This window comes from Zea mays, chromosome 7 (genome assembly GCF_902167145.1).
Source record: "Zea mays cultivar B73 chromosome 7, Zm-B73-REFERENCE-NAM-5.0, whole genome shotgun sequence".
Classification (NCBI taxonomy): Eukaryota; Viridiplantae; Streptophyta; class Magnoliopsida; order Poales; family Poaceae; genus Zea; species Zea mays.
Genome location: NC_050102.1, coordinates 150,184,787 through 150,205,824, shown reverse-complemented (window position 1 = coordinate 150,205,824; position 21,038 = coordinate 150,184,787). Strand labels below are relative to the sequence as shown.

Below are 21,038 nucleotides of genomic sequence, written 5' to 3'. Positions count from 1 at the left end.
CAACCCGTCTTTACATGGTAAGGAACGTGCGGACTTGGAACAGTTTAGCAAATGGGTCTTAGATATCGGCGATGGTGCTCTGCCAGCGATGACACGAGGAGACGAGTCCGAACCTACATGGATTACGATTCCTGAAGATTTGTTGATACATACGGATGGTGATGCTACTGCAGCACTCGTATCCGAGGTCTACCCAGAATTGTTAGAGAAATATATGGACCCTACATACTTAGCTACACGCGCCATTGTATGTCCTAATAACCTTACAACCGATAAAATAAACGACTACATTGTCTCAATGCTCCCTGGACATGGTGTCCAATGCCTTAGCTGCGACACGATCTCAAAGGCCTCTGAACGCATACCTGATTTTGACATGCTATATCCTACTGAATTCCTAAACTCTATTAATGCAGCAAATTTCCCTTGCCACAAACTCGTGCTAAAAAGAGGCGTCACAGTCATGCTGTTACGTAACTTGAACCAGACCGCGGGGCTTTGTAATGGAACAAGGATGCTTGTAACTGAGGTCGGACAGCGTGTTCTTAAATGCGTAGTACTAACGCCCTCCGGAGTCGACGAAGAGGTTTTCATACCGAGGATTGCGCTTAACACTACCGATGTCAAATGGCCCTTCACATTGCAAAGAAGACAATTTCCGATACGAATATGCTATGCCATGACGATTAATAAGAGCCAGGGTCAGACCCTCTCAACGGTTGGACTCTACCTTGACAGGCCTGTGTTTACGCATGGTCAGCTTTACGTCGCTGTTTCAAGGGTCACATCTAGAAGTGGTCTTAGAATTTTGATTGAAAATCCTGATGGTTCCTGCGGATCACAGACTCGAAACGTTGTTTACCGAGAAGTGTTGCGAGTCGTAGATGCGGACCCCCTACAGACTTCTTAGTGCATAATCGACTCAGACCTGTACATAACCAATGTGTAAAATAAAAATGTGTATACCGGCAACGCGTTTAGTTATCGTACCTATTCTGTTCTATGACTGCTTCCCACCAAAAGATTTTTTGGTATCCTATATCGTTCGTCTAGCGACCTACCGGCAAGCGAGCACTATATGTCGCAAGTTTACAAAGGCAAACCGCTATGTCTGCATGCTCCAATGGATCTTGTCATACAACATCCGTGGTAGATGCCTAATCAATGATGTTGACCTAACTTTACCTGGCATGTTTCTCCTATCCTAAATAATTTTTTTGTAAGCATACTGCCTTTGTCAGCATCGGGTGTAGTGTTTATTGGTTGCTTATTTCGCTGGAAATGACTGACCTCTACTTCATTACTGCAGATGGGGGACATACTCATTCCTAGCCTTATGGTTGGAGACTGCTCTCGCACCTTGTGTTTGCGTGTCTCTAGGCTTTGGGAATTCCTTGATCCTCAGGATGACAGTAGGCTCTTGCATACTGATCTTGTTTTGCTTGATGAAGAGGTAGATCCATCTTTATACTGGTCTAATACTTGTGCATGCATAGTAACCACCAGCTTAGCCAACATGCTATACGATGTCCTATGCAGTCCTTCTGTATAGTGTTCTATGCAATTCGTGCATGTTGCTTAAAATGTTACCTCCTTTTGTTAGGGAAACAACATACATGCCCAGATCTATCCTCCTTTGTGCCAACAGTTCAGTGCGCTGCTCGATGAGGGAGGGATATACAACTTGAAGTATTTCTTAGTCAGGAAAGCTAACAGATTCTACAAACCGGTGGAAAACTGCAACATGATCAGCTTTACAAAGTGGACTACGGTTGAGGTTGTCCTCCAGATCCCCCCTGCTTTTCCGGTTTGCACATATAACCTCACTCCCATAGACCAGCTCCAACCGCGCGTGGACTACAAAGAATATTTCACTGGTAACCTTCTACGCATAGTAGTTTACATGTTATAGGTGACATGAATACAGTGCTAATGCCCTCGCCATCTCTATGGTAGATGTGCTCGGTGTTGTCAGCGTGATCTCCCGTGTTTCATCACTACGCACAAGGGGACGACAGGCTGAGGTTATGAAGAGAACAGTCACTATAAGCAATGCAAGGTACCCTGTGCATTCCTATCCTACTGCACATTCCTTTTGGGTGCCACATACGTATATGTAGTCTGATTTTGTTTGCAACAACATAGCAATGAACCCGTGAACAACCTCAACCTAGACCACAGATTAACACTTCTCGTTCTCCACACTAGCAAAGTTGTCCATATGCTCAAGTGAATAGATGAAGGGTAAATGCACCGAGACAGTAAGAACGCCATTACATCATGTGGGAGGTCAATTTGCGTCCAAAAACTCAGCAGACACTATGTCCACAGATCATGCAGGGGATATGCTACAGACAAGTTGCCCATAGCGGGAAATAAAAATGCCATCTTCCTTGCAGAGGAAAACTGGTTCTAAACTACCTATGTCTTCACTTGACCATACTTCATTGCAATGTACCTTAGAAGAGATCATTTTTCCTGCTCAGCCAAAGTTTCCTTTACTACATGGGCATACCATACACGTTGTGTGCTCATATAGAAGATTACTAAACAGCTTCAGCTACCATTGACCATTTAAACAAGCAGCTATTTTGAAGCTCTAGACGCACAGTTCATGACTTTTGTTACTTTGTGATGTCCACACCTAACACGATACAATGATCAATTTATTTGTAAACTCGCTGTTCTTCACTCCGACAGGGATACCGGGCCAACCGTTGATGTTGTGCTTTGGGGCGAGCGGGCCACGGCTTTCCCAGCTGAACAGGTCCACAGGGACAGTGAATCCTCACCACAGATCATAATATTTGTTGGCACTCTCGTGAGAAGCTACGCTGGTAAGTCAACTACATCCCTTTGGTTGCGCTGCTAATACGCATGAGCATATGAAAGGTTCCATTGTATTTTAGATAATGTGTCTTTATCGGGAGGATCATCATGCAAGTGGTACATAAATACACCGGTCCCGAAAGTAAACGCTCTCAGAGCTAGGTAACTTACTCATTCTGGGTTTTCAGACATACAATTTTCAGTTGTCTTCCTCACCAAATCTGATTACTGTCATTCCTAAACTGGCGTGCCTAAACAGTGCTGAAACCAAACACCTCCCTGTCATTTGGGATCAGGGCAAAGCAGCTGCTGAGAGTACAGTAATTGCAGTTCCTGAACATAAGAAGCTCAAGGATATTAAGTACCTCCATCCTTTTGAAAATAAGGTGAGGTCCCTCTGCTCGGCTAAATCTTGCAGTCCTAAGGTTTATCACAGGTTGACACTGTTTACTTCGATTACATTGTTTACAGAAGAAGGAATGGCTTGTCATCGTAAAGGTGCTCAAGATTGATAGCTCATGGTGGTACAACGCATGCAAAAAATGCCTTAGGACAACCAAACCGCATGGTGACACATACAAGTGCACCAATAATTCCTGTGACAACATAGGATCGCCTACCCCAAGGTCAGCTCTTATACGTTTCTCCCGTTTTTGTTAGGGTCCTGCTAGATCACCTGGACGCCTAGGCGTCACCTAGGCGAGGCCTTAAAACACTGTTACCTATCTCTCTGCTTTTTTCCCCTGCGCACCAAACCTTTTTCGCTCCTTAAAAATTCCCATGCTAAGACCTATAAGGTCACTGTTTTGCGCCGGAGGGAGCAACAAGCATTAGATAAAGAAATGCAAAACACACATAAATGAGACACTAACTTACCTCAAAATGGTTCCAAAAATATAAAATCAGGTGCTGCATGAATGCTGCCGTAGCAGAGAAAGCCAAATATGAGAAGCCTGGTAAAGCATAAGTCATAAAGCGCCACAAATGTGTCGTTAGTTAATCAATAGTTCAGTCAAAAAAAAGAAGTTTGATACACGGATGATATAAGTATTGATAGTGTTGATTTTCTCAGCTAACCACATATTAAAATTGCAATGCTGTAATACAATAAAGGGTCGTTGTTTAGTTTTTGTCCATGGTATATTATTACTAACAGCCTCTCTATGATACAAGATACTGAAAGAAATATTAGGTTCTTACAGGATTTGGCAGGTAGGTTCCTGTGCCTCACAGTTTTTAGGTTCTTACAGGATACTGAAAGAAACAGTTTTTGCCTCACAGAAGTAGATCTGGAAAACCAAAAAAACAGCAACAAGAAGCGTGGAAAGAACTGCATCGATATGGATGTCCGCACACTGAAAAGCAAATATATAAGGATAAGTACTTAAGAATGATTAGCTTGAAAATTTTGTCCTGCACAAGATCATTTCTGATAAATGCATTCATGCTACCCGACTTATACTATTTCCATGAGACTAGGTGGTTTAATTTTAGCTTTCTCTACCCACATATCTTTTATTTTAGTTGCTCTCTCAGCAGTTTGCTTGAGCAAAAGGCCTAGATATTCCCTTAGGGGAAATTTGTTGTGGGACATCACAACTTTGTATTATTAGCTCTAGCCTATAGAACACAACAAAAGTCACTTTTGGGGGGGAGGCGCTGTCAAATTGTACCTGTTAGCTGGGTGTCAGGGGCCTCATTAAAATACTCTTTACGCCTGAAAGAGAAGAATTTTTTTGTTTTGGTCTCCCTGCATCACAGATGAACCCGAGCCGACCCAAACCATACCCAACAGGAATTTGTTTGAAACAGTGAAATCTCTAAAGGGGCGTTCCAAACTAAACACACTGAACATGATAGACGCAGACCAACTTTACCTCTTTCAGTTGCATATTGCAGTTTGCAAGTAAATAATAAAAAAGATGTAAAAATCACCACAAGAGTTGCTATGATGGAGATTGTCCAGTATGTGGCTTTTGCAGTTAGAGTATCTTACCTTTAGTGAAGTTTAGTGCTGGGAACAAGTCTTTTCTGCTGCCGCTGGCCCGAGAGTGGCCGCTGCTCTTGCTCAAACTGCTCTTTTTGCTGTGACTTGACTTTGTGTCAAACTCTTGGCTTTTGCTTATTCCTGGAACAAATTTCCTGTACTTAACACCCCTTAGCATATCCTGGTCCTCTTGGGTGAGAATCAGTGGCAAATTGTTTGTTTTGCACAACAACGGTGTGATTGCAGCACCCTTTTGTGTTGGTGAGTTGACTGGAGATTTGATGGGAGACCTTACACCTCCACTGGAGTTTCCTGATTTGCTGATTAGATGATGAAGCCACACGACCAGCTAGCTCCAGGATAAGTGCTTCGATCTTCTCCTTGTCAGCATGATACAACGTCTCCATTCGAGACATGTCCATCTGCCCTGATATCTTGCAGTTTAATTCAGATCTGCATTAGAAAAGAGATTGTTAGCGACACATCATAGTTTCATCAATGTCCATTTACATCACTGAGAAACTTCGGTTTCATGGCTACTAAAGGAGACCTTTAGTGTCTACTGCAGTATTTAGAAGTAAATTGAACTAAGGGTTTCACCGTCTACAAATTTCATGATTTGTGATGTCCAACAATCAAACCACTCTGTGCAGGTACAAAATATCCCTCACCGCTGAAGACGATACTGACACCGCCGAGTTTATCTTCTTTGGACGAATGGCGCAGCGCCTCATTAAAAAAAATGTGGACGCCCTCATCTCGACTAATCCACCTGGTTTCATTCCAAGAGAAATTACAAATCTACTGGAAAAGTCTTTCGAGTGGAATGTTAGCTTCACCGAAAGCACAATTATTTATAGCACTGTTTCCTTCCAAGTGAATGCTATAAACGCGGAAATTGATGGTGGCAACATACTTCCAGCTACATCGTCCTCACAGCCATCGTCGACCATACTTTCGCAAGGTAAAGCTTATCGTACCTGTTTAGTCGAGCTATGTACGTTAGTTTGTGCCAAATTAGGAATGAAACTAATGCTTTGTTTTATCTGCTTGTTTATTTCCATTCCGTTCTACCTGTATATGACGGGTCACCTAAGGCAGAAACGACACAGACTGCAGAGTCTGCCAGATATACACAAACTGGCACTGTGCTCAACTGAAAATAGGCAGCTTTATAAAAAATACAAAAAAAATCCTGAAACTACGCTGATTGAAACTAACCTGGTCAAACTGAGTAATGATTTATGCATATGGAAAAAGGACTAAACTTATACACTGCTCAGATGCTGCACAAACTACACCGCGAACTCAGCAGAACATATGCTAAAAAGAGGTTACTATGCATCATTTGTCGAGAACACCACATGCTGCGCACATACTGCGCACAGAACTGGTGTCTATCTCGGAAAATTACTTGAAGCAACCACAGCATTATAGCTCGGGTAGATTTTCAGAATATGTTCCGCCCATATTAAAGACTCGGCAGTATTACACTGGGACAAGCCATAGTATTACAGTTTAGAGTCATTTTTTCCATCTACAGAACAAGCATTCCCCCCTTCTGACTGAGTATGTTTATTTTTGAGTGCAGGTCTTTTCACTGCGCCCTCTCCCCATCAACTGCAACTCTTATGGCTCTAACCTATTTTTTTGTCTGCCTGCTAACTCCGCAGCAGGACAAGGATCAGGTGTCGCACAAAACAAGGGGGCTGCCTTCATCCGCGAGCCGTCGCTGACACCAGAGAGTCACAAAGTTTCGTCTAGCGCCAAGGTTCGCTATTGTACTAATTGGGGAAAAATAGCTACTTACAGTATAGAGCAATGTTCTCCTTCCATATACAGTAAGAAACAAGCCTTAGACATGTCTTTTCATTGCAGTGTGATTTACAGACAGCCCCACATCAGGGAGCCAATCTACTGCTAGGAACAGAGATTATCACTGATAGTCGCCTAGAGGGGGGGTGAATAGGGCGAAACTGAAATTTACAAAGTTAATCACAACTACAAGCCGGGTTAGCGTTAGAAATATGATCGAGTCCGCGAGAGAGGGTGAAAAACAAATTGCAAGCAAATAAGAAGTGTGACACGCGGATTTGTTTTACCGAGGTTCGGTTCTCGCAAACCTACTCCCCGTTGAGGAGGCCACAAAGGCCGGGTCTCTTTCAACCCTTTCCCTCTCTCAAAACGGTCCCTCGGACCGAGTGAGCTTTTTCTTCTCAAATACTTGGAACACAAAGTTCCCACAAGGACCACCACAAGATTGGTGTCTCTTGCCTCAATTACAAGTGAGTTTGATCGCAATGAAAGATTGAAAGAAAGCACGATTGCAAAAAGCCAAGCGACAAGAGCGACAAATAACACACGAATCACTTTCTCTCTCAAATCACTAATCACTAATGATCTCTTTTCTCAAATGTGAAACTTGGAGAGATGGAGGCTTTGAATGTGTCTTAGAATGAATTGCTAGCTCTTGTATTGAATGTTGAAGGTTGGAATGCTTGGATGTAGTGAATGGAGGTGGTTGGGGTTGTATTTATAGCCACCAACCACTTCCTAGCCGTTGGGCCATTCTGCCGAGCGCGGACGGTCCGCGAGCCAGGTCCGGACGGTCCGCCCCTGTAGATCAACGGCTGAAAATGCAACGGTCAGCAGTAACGGTTATATCAACGGCTATATTGCATTTAATGTGTCGTCAGATGTCAGACAGAGCCAGTCGCGGACGGTCCGGTCGTGCACCCCGGACGGTCCGCGAGGCCCCCTATAATTCATTTCTCCGAACCCGTTACCTTCGGGTTTTTCGGTTTCTTACCGACCGGACGGTCCGCGCGAGGGCTCGGACGGTCTTTGCTTTTCCTCCGGACAGTCCGTAGTGGAAACTTGTATTTTTGCATTGGTTCTGTCCGAGAGTCATTCTGGTGTTGCGGACGGTCCGCCGCAAGGGCCCGGACGGTCCGCGCTTGGCCTGTTTTTCCAAAAAGCTTCTCCTGTCCGGAATAATCTATGGTATTCCGGACAGTCGATTTAGTATAGTTATAGATGAACTTTTGGCACCTGTAGAACATATAATTTAGAGCAAACTAGTTAGTCCAATTGTTTGTGTTGGGCGATTCAACCACCAAAACTATTTAGGAACTAGGTGTAAGCCTAATTCCCTTTCAATCTCCCCCTTTTTGGTGATTGATGCCAACACAAACCAAAGCAAATATAAAAGTGCATAATTGAACTAGTTTGCATAATGTAAGTGCAAAGGTTGCTTGAAGTTGAGCCAATATAAATACTTACAAGATATGCATGAAATGTTTCTTTCTTATATAACATTTTGGACCACGCTTGCACCACATGTTTTGTTTTTGTAAACTATTTTGTAAATCCTTTTCAAAGATCTTTTGCAAATAGTCAAAGATAAATGAATAAGATTTTGCAAAGCATATTTGAAATTTTCTCCCCCTGTTTCAAATGCTTCTCCTTTGACTAAACAAAACGCCCCCTAAATGAGATCCTCCTCTTAGTGTTCAAGAGGGTTTTGATATATCAATTTTGAAATACTATTTTCTCCCCTTTTTAACACAATAGGATACCAAATGATAAAATTTCTTTGAAGGCACGAAGTTTTTGAAATTAGTGGTGGTGCGGTCCTTTTGCTTTGGGCTCTGATACTTTCTCCCCCTTTGGCATGAATCGCCAAAAACGGAATCATTAGAGCCCTCTAAGTACTTTCTTCCCCTTTGGTCATAAATAAACAAGTTAAGATTATACCAAAGGTGAAGTCCTTTTGCTCTCTCTCCAAAGATGGAGAGTGGCTTGGAGCGACGGCGAAACAAGAGTTACGAAGTGGAAGCCTTTGTCTTTGCCGAAGACTCCAATTTCCTTTCAATATACCTATGACTTGGTTTGAGGTAGACTTGAAAACACATTAGTCATAGCATATAAAAGAGATATGATCAAAGGTATATAAATGAGCTTATGTGTGCAATCTAGCAAAAGAAATTGCGTGAATCAAGAATATTGAGCTCATGCCTAAGTTTGGTAAAAGTTTGTTCATCAAGAGGCTTGGTAAAGATATCGGCTAATTGATCTTTAGTGTTAATATAAGAAATCTCGATATCTCCCTTTTGTTGGTGATCCCTAAGAAAATGATACCGAATGGCTATGTGCTTAGTGCGGCTATGTTCGACGGGATTGTCGGCCATTTTGATTGCACTCTCATTATCACATAGCAAAGGGACTTTGGTTAATTTGTAACCGTAGTCCCGCAGGGTTTGCCTCATCCAAAGTAATTGCGCACAACAATGGCCTGCGGCAATGTACTCGGCTTCGGCGGTGGAAAGAGCGACCGAATTTTGCTTCTTTGAAGCCCAAGACACCAAGGATCTTCCCAAGAACTGGCAAGTCCCCGATGTGCTCTTCCTGTTGATTTTGCACCCCGCCCAATCGGCATCCGAATAACCAATCAAATCAAATGTGGATCCCCGAGGGTACCAAAGCCCAAACTTAGGAGTATAAGCCAAATATCTCAAGATTCGTTTTACGGCCGTAAGGTGGGATTCCTTAGGGTCGGATTGGAATCTTGCACACATGCAAACGGAAAGCATAATGTCCGGTCGAGATGCACATAGATAGAGTAATGAACCAATCATCGACCGGTATACCTTTTGATCCACGGACTTACCTCCCGTGTCGAGGTCGAGATGCCCATTAGTTCCCATGGGTGTCTTGATGGGTTTGGCATCCTTCATTCCAAACTTGTTTAGAATATCTTGAGTGTACTTGGTTTGGCTTAGGAAGGTGCCCTCTTGGAGTTGCTTAACTTGAAATCCTAGGAAATACTTCAACTCCCCCATCATAGACATCTCGAATTTTGTGTCATGATCCTACTAAATTTTTCACATGTAGACTCGTTAGTAGACCCAAATATAATATCATCAACATAAATTTGGCATACAAACAAGTCATTTTCCAGAGTTTTAGTGAATAGAGTAGGATCGGCCTTTCCGACTTTGAAGCCATTAGCAACAAGGAAATCCCTAAGGCATTCATACCATGCTCTTGGGGCTTGCTTGAGCCCATAAAGCGCCTTAGAGAGCTTATAGACATGGTTAGGATACTCACTGTCTTCAAAGCCGGGAGGTTGCTCAACATAGACCTCTTCCTTGATTGGTCCATTGAGGAAGGCACTTTTCACATCCATTTGATAAAGCTTAAAGCCATGGTAAGTAGCATAGGCTAATAATATGCGAATTGACTCAAGCCTAGCTACGGGTGCATAGGTTTCACCGAAATCCAAACCTTCGACTTGGGAGTATCCCTTGGCCACAAGTCGAGCTTTGTTCCTTGTCACCACACCATGCTCATCTTGCTTGTTGCGGAAGACCCATTTGGTTCCTACAACATTTTGATTAGGACGTGGAACTAAATGCCATACCTCATTCCTAGTGAAGTTGTTGAGCTCTTCTTGCATCGCCACCACCCAATCCGAATCTTGTAGTGCTTCCTCTACCCTGTGTGGCTCAATAGAGGAAACAAACGAGTAATGTTCACAAAAATGTGCAACACGGGATCTAGTGGTTACCCCCTTATGAATGTCGCCGAGGATGGTGTCGACGGGGTGATCTCGTTGGATTGCTTGGTGGACTCTTGGGTGTGGCGGCCTTGGTTCTTCATCCTCCTTGTCTTGATTATTTGCATCTCCCCCTTGATCATTGCCGTTATCTTGAGATGGCTCATTTGCTTGATCTTCTACTTCATCAACTTGAGCTTCATCCTCATTTTGAGTCGGTGGAGATGCTTGCATGGAGGAGGATGGTTGATCTTGTGCATTTGGAGGCTCTTCGGATTCCTTAGGACACACATCCCCAATGGACATATTCCTTAGCGCGATGCATGGAGCCTGTTCTTCACCTATCTCATCAAGATCAGCTTGCTCTACTTGAGAGCCGTTAGTCTCATCAAACACAACGTCACAAGAAACTTCAACTTGTCCCGTGGACTTGTTAAAGACTCTATATGCCCTTGTGTTTGAATCATATCCTAGTAAAAAGCCTTCTACAGTCTTAGGAGCAAATTTAGATTTTCTACCTCTCTTAACAAGAATAAAACATTTGCTACCAAAGACTCTAAAATATGAAATATTGGGCTTTTTACCGGTTAGGAGTTCGTATGATGTTTTCTTGAGGATTCGGTGTAGATACAACCGGTTGATGGTGTAGCAGGCGGTGTTGACCGCCTCCGCCCAAAACCGATCCGAAGTCTTGTATTCATCAAGCATGGTTCTTGTCATGTCCAGTAGAGTTCGATTCTTCCTCTCCACTACACCATTTTGTTGTGGCGTGTAGGGAGAAGAGAACTCATGCTTGATGCCCTCCTCCTCAAGGAAGCTTTCAATTTGAGAGTTCTTGAACTCCGTTCCGTTATCGCTTCTTATTTTCTTGATCCTTAAGCCGAACTCATTTTGAGCCCGTCTCAAGAATCCCTTTAAGGTCTCTTGAGTTTGAGATTTTTCCTGCAAAAAGAATACCCAAGTGAAGCGAGAATAATCATCCACAATAACTAGACAGTACTTACTCCCGCCGATGCTTATGTAAGCAATCGGGCCGAAAAGGTCCATGTGTAGGAGTTCAAGTGGCCTGTCGGTCGTCATGATGTTTTTGTGTGGATGATGAGCTCCAACTTGCTTTCCTGCCTGGCATGCGCTACAAATCCTGTCTTTCTCAAAATGAACATTTGTTAATCCTAAAATGTGTTCTCCCTTTAGAATCTTATGAAGATTCTTCATCCCAACATGGGCTAGTCGGCGATGCCAGAGCCAACCCATGTTAGTCTTAGCAATTAAGCATGTGTCGAGTTCAGCTCTATCAAAATCTACTAAGTATAGCTGACCCTCTAACACACCCTTAAATGCTATTGAATCATCACTTCTTCTAAAGACAGTGACACCTATATCAGTAAATAGACAGTTGTAGCCCATTTTGCATAATTGAGATACAGAAAGCAAATTGTAATCTAATGAATCAACAAGAAAAACATTGGAAATGGAATGGTCAGGGGATATAGCTATTTTACCAAGACCTTTGACCAAACCTTGATTTCCATCCCCGAATGTGATTGCTCTTTGGGGATCTTGGTTTTTCTCATATGAGGAGAACATCTTTTTCTCCCCTGTCATGTGGTTTGTGCACCCGCTGTCGAGTATCCAACTTGAGCCCCCGGATGCATAAACCTACAAAACAAGTTTAGTTCTTGACTTTAGGTACCCAAATGGTTTTGGGTCCTTTGGCATTAGACACAAGAACTTTGGGTACCCAAACACAAGTCTTTGACCCCTTGTGCTTGCCCCCAACATATTTGGCAACTACTTTGCCGGATTTGCTAGTTAAAACATAAGATGCATCAAAAGTTTTAAATGAAATGCTATGATCATTTGATGCACTAGGAGTTTTCTTCTTAGGCAACTTAGCACGGGTTGGTTGCCTAGAGCTAGATGTCTCACCCTTATACATAAAAGCATGATTTGTGCCAGAGTGAGACTTCCTAGAGTGAATTCTCCTAATCTTGCTCTCGGGATAACCAGCAGGGTACAAAATATAACCCTCGTTATCCTGAGGCATGGGAGCCTTGCCCTTTACAAAATTAGACAATCTTTTAGGAGGGGCACTAAGTTTGACATTGTCTCCCCTTTGGAAGCCGATGCCCTCCTTAATGCCAGGGCGTCTCCCATTATAGAGCATACTTCTAGCAAATTTAAATTTTTCATTCTCTAAGTTATGCTCGGCAATTTTAGCATCTAATATTGCTATATGATCATTTTGTTGTTTAATTAAAGCCATGTGATCATGAATAGCATTAATATCAACATCTCTACATCTAGTACAAATAGAAACATGTTCAACACTAGATGTAGAGGGTTTGCATGAATTAAGTTCAACGATCTTAGCACGCAAGATATCATTGTTATCTCTAAGATCGGAAATTGTAACATTGCAAACATCTAGTTCTTTAGCCTTAGCAATTAAATTTTCATTTTCTACTCTAAGGCTAGCAAGAGAAATGTTCAATTCTTCAATCCTAGCAAGCAAATCATCATTATTATTTCTAGGATTGGGAATTGAAACATTACAAACATGTGAATCAACCTTAGCATTTAAACTAGCATTTTCATATCTAAGGTTGTCAATCATCTCACGGCAAGTGCTTAGCTCACTAGATAATTTTTCACATTTTTCCATTTCCAGAGCATAAGCATTTTTAACCTTAACATGTTTCTTGTTTTCTTTAATTAGACAATCCTCTTGGGAATCCAAAAGGTCATCCTTTTCATGAATAACACTAATTAATTCATTTAATTTTTCCTTTTGTTCCATGTTAAGATTGGCAAAAAGAGTACGTAAGTTATCCTCCTCATCACTAGCATTTTCATCACTAGAGGTTTCATATTTAGTGGAGGATCTTGATTTTACCTTCTTCCTTTTGCCGTCCTTTGCCATGAGGCACTTGTGGCCGACGTTGGGGAAGAGAAGTCCCTTGGTGACGGCGATGTTGGCGGCGTCCTCGTCGTCGGAGGAGTCGCTTGAGCTTTCGTCGGAGTCCCACTCCCGACAAACATGGGCATCGCCTCCCTTCTTCTTGTAGTATCTCTTTTTCTCCTTTCTTCTCCCTTTCTTGTCGTCGCCCCTGTCACTATCACTTGATAATGGACATTTAGCAATGAAATGACCGGGCTTACCACACTTGTAGCAAACTTTCTTGGAGCGGGACTTGTAGTCTTTCCCCCTCCTTTGCTTGAGGATTTGGCGGAAGCTCTTGATGACGAGCGTCATTTCCTCATTGTCGAGCTTGGAGGCGTCTATTGGTTGTCTACTTGGTGTAGACTCCTCCTTCTTTTCTTCTGTCGCCTTGAATGCGACGAGTTGAGCTTCGGATGTAGATGGATCATCAAGCTCGTTGATCTTCCTCGAGCCTTCGATCATGCACTCAAAACTTACAAAATGCCCGATTACTTCCTCGGGGGTCATTTTAGTATATCTTGGATTACCACGAATTAATTGAACTTGAGTAGGGTTAAGGAAAATAAGAGATCTTAGAATAACCTTAACCATTTCGTGGTCGTCCCACTTTACGCTCCCGAGGTTGCGCACTTGGTTCACCAAGGTCTTGAGCCGGTTGTACATGTGTTGTGGCTCCTCCCCTTTGCGAAGCCGGAACCGACCGAGCTCCCCCTCGATCGTTTCCCGCTTGGTGATCTTGGTGAGTTCGTCTCCCTCGTGCGCGGTTTTGAGCACATCCCAAACCTCCTTGGCGCTCTTCAACCCTTGAACTTTGTTATACTCCTCTCTACTCAGGGAGGCGAGGAGTATTGTTGTCGCTTGAGAGTTGAAGTGCTCGATTTGGCCCACCTCATCCTCGTCATAATCTTTATCCCCTATGGATGGTACCTGTGCTCCAAACTCAACAACATTCCATATACTTTTGTGGAGTGAGGTTAGATGAAATTTCATTAAATCACTCCACCTAGCATAATCTTCACCGTCAAAAGTTGGCGGTTTGCCTAATGGAACGGAAAGTAATGGAGTATGTCTAGATGTACGAGAGTAGTGTAGGGGAATCTTACTAAACTTATTACGCTCTTGGCGTTTAGAAGTTACGGAGGGCGCATCGGAGCCGGAGGTCGATGTTGATGAAGTGTCGGTCTCGTAGTAGACCACTTTCCTCATCCTCTTTGGCTTGTCCTCACTCCGATGCGGCTTGTGGGAAGAAGACTTTTCCTTCTTCTCTTTGTGGTGAGAAGAAGATTTCTTCTCCTTCCCTTTGTTGGAGGAGCTCTTCTTCTTCTCCCTCCTCTTGGTGCGGGACTCTTCCGATGAAGTGCTCCCGTGGCTTGTAGTGGGCTTTTCGCCGGTCTCCATCTCCTTCTTGGCGTGATCTCCCGACATCACTTCGAGCGGTTAGGCTCTAATGAAGCACCGGGCTCTGATACCAATTGATAGTCGCCTAGAGGGGGGGTGAATAGGGCGAAACTGAAATTTACAAAGTTAATCACAACTACAAGCCGGGTTAGCGTTAGAAATATGATCGAGTCCGCGAGAGAGGGTGAAAAACAAATCGCAAGCAAATAAGAAGTGTGACACGCGGATTTGTTTTACCGAGGTTCGGTTCTCGCAAACCTACTCCCCGTTGAGGAGGCCACAAAGGCCGGGTCTCTTTCAACCCTTTCCCTCTCTCAAAACGGTCCCTCGGACCGAGTGAGCTTTTTCTTCTCAAATACTTGGAACACAAAGTTCCCACAAGGACCACCACAAGATTGGTGTCTCTTGCCTCAATTACAAGTGAGTTTGATCGCAATGAAAGATTGAAAGAAAGCACGATTGCAAAAAGCCAAGCGACAAGAGCGACAAATAACACACGAATCACTTTCTCTCTCAAGTCACTAATCACTAATGATCTCTTTTCTCAAATGTGAAACTTGGAGAGATGGAGGCTTTGAATGTGTCTTAGAATGAATTGCTAGCTCTTGTATTGAATGTTGAAGGTTGGAATGCTTGGATGTAGTGAATGGAGGTGGTTGGGGTTGTATTTATAGCCACCAACCACTTCCTAGCCGTTGGGCCATTCTGCCGAGCGCGGACGGTCCGCGAGCCAGGTCCGGACGGTCCGCCCCTGTAGATCAACGGCTGAAAATGCAACGGTCAGCAGTAACGGCTATATCAACGGCTATATTGCATTTAATGCGTCGTCAGATGTCAGACAGAGCCAGTCGCGGACGGTCCGGTCGTGCACCCCGGACGGTCCGCGAGGCCCCCTATAATTCATTTCTCCGAACCCGTTACCTTCGGGTTTTTCGGTTTCTTACCGACCGGACGGTCCGCGCCTGAGGCCGGACGGTCCGCACGAGGGCTCGGACGGTCTTTGCTTTTCCTCCGGACAGGCCGTTAGTGGAAACTTGTATTTTTGCATTGGTTCTGTCCGAGAGTCATTCTGGTGTTGCGGACGGTCCGCCGCAAGGGCCCGGACGGTCCGCGCTTGGCCTGTTTTTCCAAAAAGCTTCTCCTGTCCGGAATAATCTATGGTATTCCGGACAGTCGATTTAGTATAGTTATAGATGAACTTTTGGCACCTGTAGAACATATAATCTAGAGCAAACTAGTTAGTCCAATTGTTTGTGTTGGGCGATTCAACCACCAAAACTATTTAGGAACTAGGTGTAAGCCTAATTCCCTTTCAATCACTTCTCCGCCTAATGTGCAGACACCATCAGGAGCTGCTTACAGTGTGCTAGATGGGTCTACAAACAAGACTCATAAAAGTGTTACTGGAAAAAGGTTAGCTTCATACCAAACAATCTACCTACCCTGTTATTCCCATATCATGTCATCACTTTTGCATGCATGCCATGGGACCAAACTTTACATAGGTCTCGCACATCGCCTTCCAAGAAGGTTGCCAAGAAACTTTTTAGAGATGATAGCACAGGAGATGACGATGCTGCTGGTTCCGCAGACGTTGATGCTGAGTAATGGTATGTCCAATTCTCCCCTACAACTTTATGAGATATATGCTTCCAAGTGTTCCAATTGCATGTAGTATAGGACAGTTGGTGCTAGCCAACCCTAAACCCCAATTTGCTTAATGATATGGCTCCAATCTCCAGGGGTTCCTGCACTTTACTAGGGAGACTGAGTACCATCGTGCTATAACCCAAAATCCAAAACGAAAGACCAAAGAAAGGAACAATACATTGAGACTCGATAATCATAATTTCTTTTCTGGTGCAAAAAGAATGTGACATTACAGCCTTTCAATTCAGATAAACAACAGAAACATTCCAAGCACAGATTAATAGTGCTCCCCCAAAGAAGTCACACAGATTGATAACTATTTTAAGGTCAGATGCAATTTCTTGATAAATCAACTGAGAAGGTAAAAAGAGAGTACTCTTATTTTCTACAATAGTTGCTCATAACCCAAGACTCCAAGAGATCTTGGATGCAGCAGTAGCTACATAGCTTGCCTTAAGCAGCTACATTATTCCAGGACAAAAGAAAAACATTTGCACCAAGAGTTGCAATACAAGACCATGAAAGAAATGGTAATGGACAAAGGCTTAAGTTACTTTGCAAACAACATTTAATCATATTTTGTAGAAAAACATCGGTTGACAGAAACAAGTACCTCTGGATTTCAACGCGTCAAATAGTTGTTGCCTCATGTTAATGATCCTATCAGCCATGGCTTTCAGTTCCAGAGTCCATTCGTTGAACATCTCGCTGCAAGTTAATAAATAGAATCAAACAACAGGAAGTAACCACTTTGTATAGCTCTTCGACCCACGTCTAAATATGGCACTGCAATAACTACTTTTTGCTGGCTACGACACTGTGATGTACAGGAACAACATTCAAAGCAATCTCACAGGTCATCAGATATCTCAAATAAGCATTCTAAAACTAACAATAGGTCCATATGCGGTTCATTAAACTAATATATAAACAAAAGAGAAAATGGTGTAACCTTCTACCAATACGGGTCAAATTAGAAATTAGCGAGTTTTCAGAAAAGAGGTCAATAGGCTAAAACATCAGCAAGTCAAAAAATCGATAGTCAAATGATTTCGAATGGTTTGCCTCATAGCATCTTCCGTCGAGATGTGCGGGAAAAAAACTTAGACATTATATTTGAGATTGCAACGCTTGCCAAAACTTGTTAATTGATTGCTACCATTTTTTGGTTGCAGTGCTTTTGGACACGAGCAGCACCGGCTATGGAGGCCCACTTTTGGGAACTGAGGATCGCTTTTGGGAACTGAGGATCGCTTTTGGGAACTATCCCAGTTCATCTAGGTTGCTGTTAGAACTTCCCCCTGCTGTGTAGGGCGTATGGTTTTATGCTTGTAAGATATGGGCAGCGCTATGCTGTGTGCTTGACTGCAAGAGATGTCTTTTCTTGCTTGGTCATAGCTATGCTATGTGTGTAATGCTGCGAGGACCATACTCGTGATGTGTAAAGCATGCCTATATAGTCTAGGCCTGAACAAACCAGAAACATTGCTTCCCTTGGTACTTCTACTATTTCTCTTTGTCGTTCTGTGCTACTGCCAGCCATCTATTTGTCGTTCCTATGTAAAGTATGCCTATATAGTCTATTGGTTGTTCTGTGCTACTACCATCCATCTATTATGTGCTACTATCAGCCATCTCTTTGTCTTATAGTACAGGAAATAGGTGCCGGAGCAGCTCCTATGTTCCATTGAAGAACGAAGACAGTCCAGTTCTGGATGATGAGTGAGAAAGATACTAAGGTATATCATGTAGCCTATCCTTGAATTTCAGATTACCTTTATTCATGTGTTGTAGGTTGGCTATATTATCATGGTGGATAAATTTACCAATACAGTTGCGCGGTTGTCCAGCTGAGCTAGCCTCTAATTGTACTATTGCATCATGATAGTCACACTTACCTTGGTACGTAATGAACTCATCCTGGATTACCTTTATTCATGTGTTGTAGGTTGGCTAATTGTCATGGTGGATAAATTTACCAATAGAGTTGCGCGGTTGTCCAGCTGAGCTAGCCTCTGATTGTACTATTGCATCATGATAGTCACACTTACCATGGTACGTAATGAACTCATCTTGAGTAATGCTCCAAATATTTATTTTACATTTATTATACAAAATGTATATCATATCATGAAGAGGGTCGCTTTCAATGCATTTTAGGTTTCGACCGTAAACACTGTATTTTTAGTACTGAACTTTAATTTCCAGTTTTTCTAATTTACTGATGTCATTTTCGTTTTTAGAGTTATCATTTTCAATATCGTTTCCAGAAAAAAAAACAAAAATAGTCTTAGTGTTTATCGGTTTCAGACCGTTTTCACGCCTGGCGTAGCTCCAATCTCTCTGCTGCCAGACCTAAAAGATTGGAGCGGGATTGCTCTGATTTTGGCATTGTTTAAGGGGGTTGCTTTCAGCGATGACTGTGTCTAGGAATAATTATTCCTGGTTAGACTTTAAGCTCAGTGGTATCTTGAACTTGTTTCCAGGTGTCGGAATTCTTCCATTCTGGTTGTACCTCTGAAGATATTAACAATCTATCGCATGCATTGGCTTTGAAAGAGGCGGTAAATAAAGTTATGTTCCCTGCCATGATCGATCTATGCAAAGCAATGTGTTCCTTGGCAACACAAAATTCAGGCTACCCTATGTTGGCTCGAACTCATGGGCAGGTATGACTTATGAAACCACCTTTTACCATAATGTTTTATTGCTGTTATATAACAAGAAAAATAAGGTATGCATAGCTTCTCCATAGACAGCTCTCAAAGGGCTTCTATATGAGACATACGATATAAAATAATTACTTATTGGGGCTTAATGTTTTGTAAGTTTTTCTGTTTGATGCAACAAGGTGATTTAGAGTGATAGTAATTTGCTAAGTTTTCATAATGAACAGAATAGAATTGAATGATTGATTAACTCATTCAGCTATTTCCAAGGAAACATGGATGAAGAAAATAACCATCAATGTTGTTGGTTCTGATGTAGTTCTATCCCTTCTATAGATCGAGCCTCATGACTACATATCAAAGCTCTTCAACCTATTCACCTAGTTTAACAATGTGTTGACTGATTTTGATAGAGACATGTGGTCCTATATATCATTAGGCTACTTCAAGCAGGTAAAGTAAAAGCGGTTGCCACCACAGTTTGGGAGGATTAAACTTGTTCTGCAAGGAAACAGATTGATGGTTTTGGACTTTTGGTTTTTATCTTCCCTATTAAATTTCAGCACCTTCCAAAATTCTTTTCTTTTTTCAGATACCAAAGGCTGGTGAAGTTGGTTCTTCCACTATGCCTTATAAAATCAACCCCATTGATTTTGAAAATAGTGATGGCAACTTAGGTCAGGTGAATTCTATATTATCTGGTATAAGCATGAAACTACCAATATCCCGGTTACAGGTATTGTGGCTAATCCAATTTTATGCCTCAATTTAATTTTTCTAGCGTGAGGTCTCAGGATGAAAACCTGGTGCCTGTATTCATGATACCTATACGACATTGGATCTTCAACTATAGTTATCATCTCATTAGTATGTACTTATACTGAAGAACCACCGTGTTGTATCATTGACAGCTTGACCTAACAGACTTGACTGTTTTGAGAAACCTGGGTATGGGATTAGGTCATTCTCTATTGGCTTACAAAGGTACCATGCGTGGAATCAGCAAGGTTCAGGTAGGTGACCCAGAGCTTGTCCTTTGTCTCGTTACAGATGATATAGTTGGTTACAGATAATATATTTGTATTTTCAATATAGTTGATGCATACTTAATTTTTATCTTATGACTAAAAGATCACGCCACTCAAACCAGATGAGGATAACTGACTTGGTAGGAGAGACAGTACTGTCCTGTTCTATACTTGCGTTCATGGTAATGTAATCTTTCACATTGATTTTCCAGTGTTATAATTTGTTGCTTTGTCTAATTGTTACCGTAAATTATATGTCTCATAATAACCATGATTACTGCAGGGCGCACGAAGTGCGCCTCCTGATCTAGTACTCATGAAAGGCACTGAAGTGTGACTTATATGCTTCTAAACAGCGGGAATACCCTTTTGCAACCTAGTATCAGCAAAGGATTTGAGTGAATCTTATTTCGCACAAAACTGTCAATTCAAGGCATAGTCCATTGTTCAGTTGTGAATGAGTGAAACTCTTATTCTAGATGGATGTTCAACTTAACAGTCTCCATCGAAATACTGGTATATCAAAGGATTGTGATTCTGATACTTCATCATTACAAACCCTAGAGTTTGGTGGGGATTGTTGGATCTTTTATGGGCTTGACCCATTTATTGAATAAACTCTATGGTGTGTAATGGTGGAGAATACCAATAGTACCACATTGGAAGTCCAAGGGTCTTTTGGCTTGACTTATATGGTGGGATTTATTCCACTTAACTTGAGAAGTCAAGAAATGGACAAGGGCGTGCCACACGCGCGCGCGCCGCCGCCGCCGCCGGCCGGGCCGGGCGTGGCGTGGCGAGGCGAGGCAGGCAGGCAGGCAGGCAGGCAGGCAGGCAGGCAGGCGGGCGGGCAGGCGGGCGGGCGGGCGGGCGGGCGGGCGGGCGGGCGGGCGAGCGAGCGTGGTGTGGTGTGGTGTGGTTGTGTTAATTTTTAGCACAAGGCAGGCAGGCAGGCAGGCAGGCAGGCAGGCAGGCG

The 21,038-nt window shown here is 42.8% G+C and overlaps 1 protein-coding gene and 1 pseudogene across 1 annotated transcript; both read left to right on the top strand.

The window, feature by feature from the left end:
• The first annotated feature begins 1,739 nt into the window (after positions 1-1,739).
• LOC103633103 (uncharacterized) lies at positions 1,740-17,779 on the top strand. Its single transcript, XM_020541335.1, has 7 exons — positions 1,740-1,877; positions 1,957-2,059; positions 2,701-2,837; positions 2,910-2,991; positions 3,089-3,215; positions 3,301-3,455; positions 17,541-17,779. Exons 1-7 carry the CDS (start codon positions 1,745-1,747, stop codon positions 17,590-17,592), a joined length of 789 nt encoding a protein of 262 aa, XP_020396924.1. The 5' UTR covers positions 1,740-1,744; the 3' UTR covers positions 17,593-17,779.
• Positions 17,780-18,083: 304 nt separating this feature from the next.
• LOC103634272 (adenylosuccinate lyase-like) lies at positions 18,084-20,107 on the top strand (annotated as a pseudogene).
• Positions 20,108-21,038: the final 931 nt, after the last annotated feature.